Source organism: Mandrillus leucophaeus, unplaced genomic scaffold (genome assembly GCF_000951045.1).
Source record: "Mandrillus leucophaeus isolate KB7577 unplaced genomic scaffold, Mleu.le_1.0 Scaffold1, whole genome shotgun sequence".
NCBI classification, from domain to species: domain Eukaryota; kingdom Metazoa; phylum Chordata; class Mammalia; order Primates; family Cercopithecidae; genus Mandrillus; species Mandrillus leucophaeus.
The window spans coordinates 15,506,069-15,508,043 of record NW_012098097.1 but is presented as its reverse complement, the minus strand read 5'-3'; the positions used below and the strand labels follow the sequence as shown (position 1 = coordinate 15,508,043).

Sequence of the window (1,975 nt, the reverse complement as noted above, 5' to 3'; positions counted from 1 at the left end):
GATGGGGATGGTGGTGGAGATGATGGAGATGGGGATGATAGTGATGGTAGAGATGGAAATGATGGTGGGGATGGTGATGGTGGTAACGGGGATGTTGGAGGAGGGAGGGATGTGTGCACTCACACTTGTGTGGCTGTGGCCTGAATGCCCCCATGGGTGACCAGGGTCCAGTAGCCCCCAGTGCTGGAATAGAAGGTGCACTTCTTTGTCTCCTGGTCAATTTGCATCAGGAAGGTCTCATGGTCTAGTTCATCATCCTGATTGGCTGAGACGTTGACCCCTGGAGGGAGGAGATGGGGAAGCCCCTCACGCCTCTCCTGGGTAGGGAGCAGGGGATGGGGGCATGCTTTTGGGGGCACCCCTGAAGCCAGAGGGGTCTCATCTAGAAATCTCTTGACTTGAGAAGATTTGGAAGGCACCTCTCAGAGAGCCTGGGAACCCTGCCCCAGGGCCATGTGTGCCGTCTGTGGACCCTGCACACTGTCCCCAAGGGAGCTGTGACCTCCCTCCACACCCCCAGGAGCCAGGCCCTTCTGCTTGGCACAGCCCCCACTCTGCTAATCAGTAATCAGCTGGTAATCTCCTTGCCCTGCTCTCTTGACCCAGGGCTTACACCAGCCTCTATTTATAATTCACCCTAAGCTGCTGGGTGGGCACAGGCAGGACCTAACGATGGGGATGGTGGGGATGGGGATGGTGATGGGGGCACCCCTGGGCACCAGGCAGGGGCTGGTCCCTGTCACCTCTGCAGAAGCCCCAACCATCTGTGCTTGGTCTCCCGGGACCCCTGGGGGAGGACAAGACTGCCCTGGGCTCCATCTGGGGTTCCTGCGAGGGGCTGGAGAGGCACCCATGCCCAGCATGGGGACAGCAGACACCAGAGCCTCCCCAGGATCTTCTGTGAACTGAGTCCCTGGCTCCTCCCACAAGCCACCTCCCTGTTTCCATGGCAACTGGCCACTGGGAGTGATGTATCAAATTGCAGAGCCCCCAACGAGGCCCAAGGACTCTGGTGGCCTGTCTAGCTGGGGACTGGGAGGGAGTGGTGGGCAGAGCGCCACAGGGCCTGAGGGTGGGGCCAGATCCCATCCCACTCTGTCCCCAGGGGAGAGGGCACCAGGCTATGACTGTGCCAGAGAGCTTGGGACCTGTTCCCTTCTGAGAGCCCCAAAGCTGCCCCTCACACCCCAGGCTGGGGTCTCTCTCACATTCACCACTGATCAGATGCAGAGGAGCGCCCAGCATGTCCCCTGCACTGTGGCCAAGCATTCGTGCCAGCACCCCACTGCCACCAGCTCTAGATCCTGGCAAATACTGAGCTAAGAGCAGCTGTCTGGGCCCAGTGGAGGGCAACACTGACATGGTGCCCGGGGGTAGCAGGACCCCTCAGGAGGAGGGGCCCATGAGGGGCGTGGGAACGCCGTCCCTGCGGGCACTGAAGGAAGAGTAGGGATAAAGCCACAGCATCGCAGGGCTGCCCCCACCACCGTGCCTCCTGGACCAGCACTTTGGTGTCCCTAGTGTTGCCCCCACACCTCCTTCAGACAGAATGCTGTCTGGGGCTGCCTTATTCAGCCATCTGCTTCTAGAGAAATGACCTCAAAATAGGAGAGGAGTGCAGCTGGCACTGGCCTGGGCGACACTGGTTTTACCCAACTCCAGAGGGGCTAGTTGAGCCGCTGGGGGACTCAGTTCTGGCCAATGAGCGTGAAGAAGTGTCTCCTAGGACTTAGGGGAGAAGTGTTCTTACTCCTGAGAAGACACAAGCAGAGCCAGTGCCTCTTTTTCCTCTGGACTTGGTCCTGCCCGGATGTGAAGCCTGGAATACCAGCAGCCACATTACGACCATGAGGGCGTCAGGCTGAGGTCAGAGCTGACCCAGGAGAGTGGTTCAGCAAAGAAGTAAGAACAGAGGACCCCGGGGAAGCTGCTGAGCGGGTGATGGTGGCTGCCTGGGAACCCACCAAGCCCAGGG

At 59.7% G+C, this 1,975-nt stretch overlaps 1 protein-coding gene across 1 annotated transcript in view; it reads right to left on the bottom strand.

The window, feature by feature from the left end:
* FSCN2 (fascin actin-bundling protein 2, retinal) overlaps positions 1–1,975 on the bottom strand; it is a 17,399-nt gene that overhangs the window by 2,636 nt on the left and 12,788 nt on the right. Inside the window, 2 exon segments of the mRNA XM_011968645.1 lie at positions 126–280; positions 1,209–1,333. Of these exon segments, the coding sequence (XP_011824035.1) occupies positions 126–280; positions 1,209–1,333 (280 nt within the window).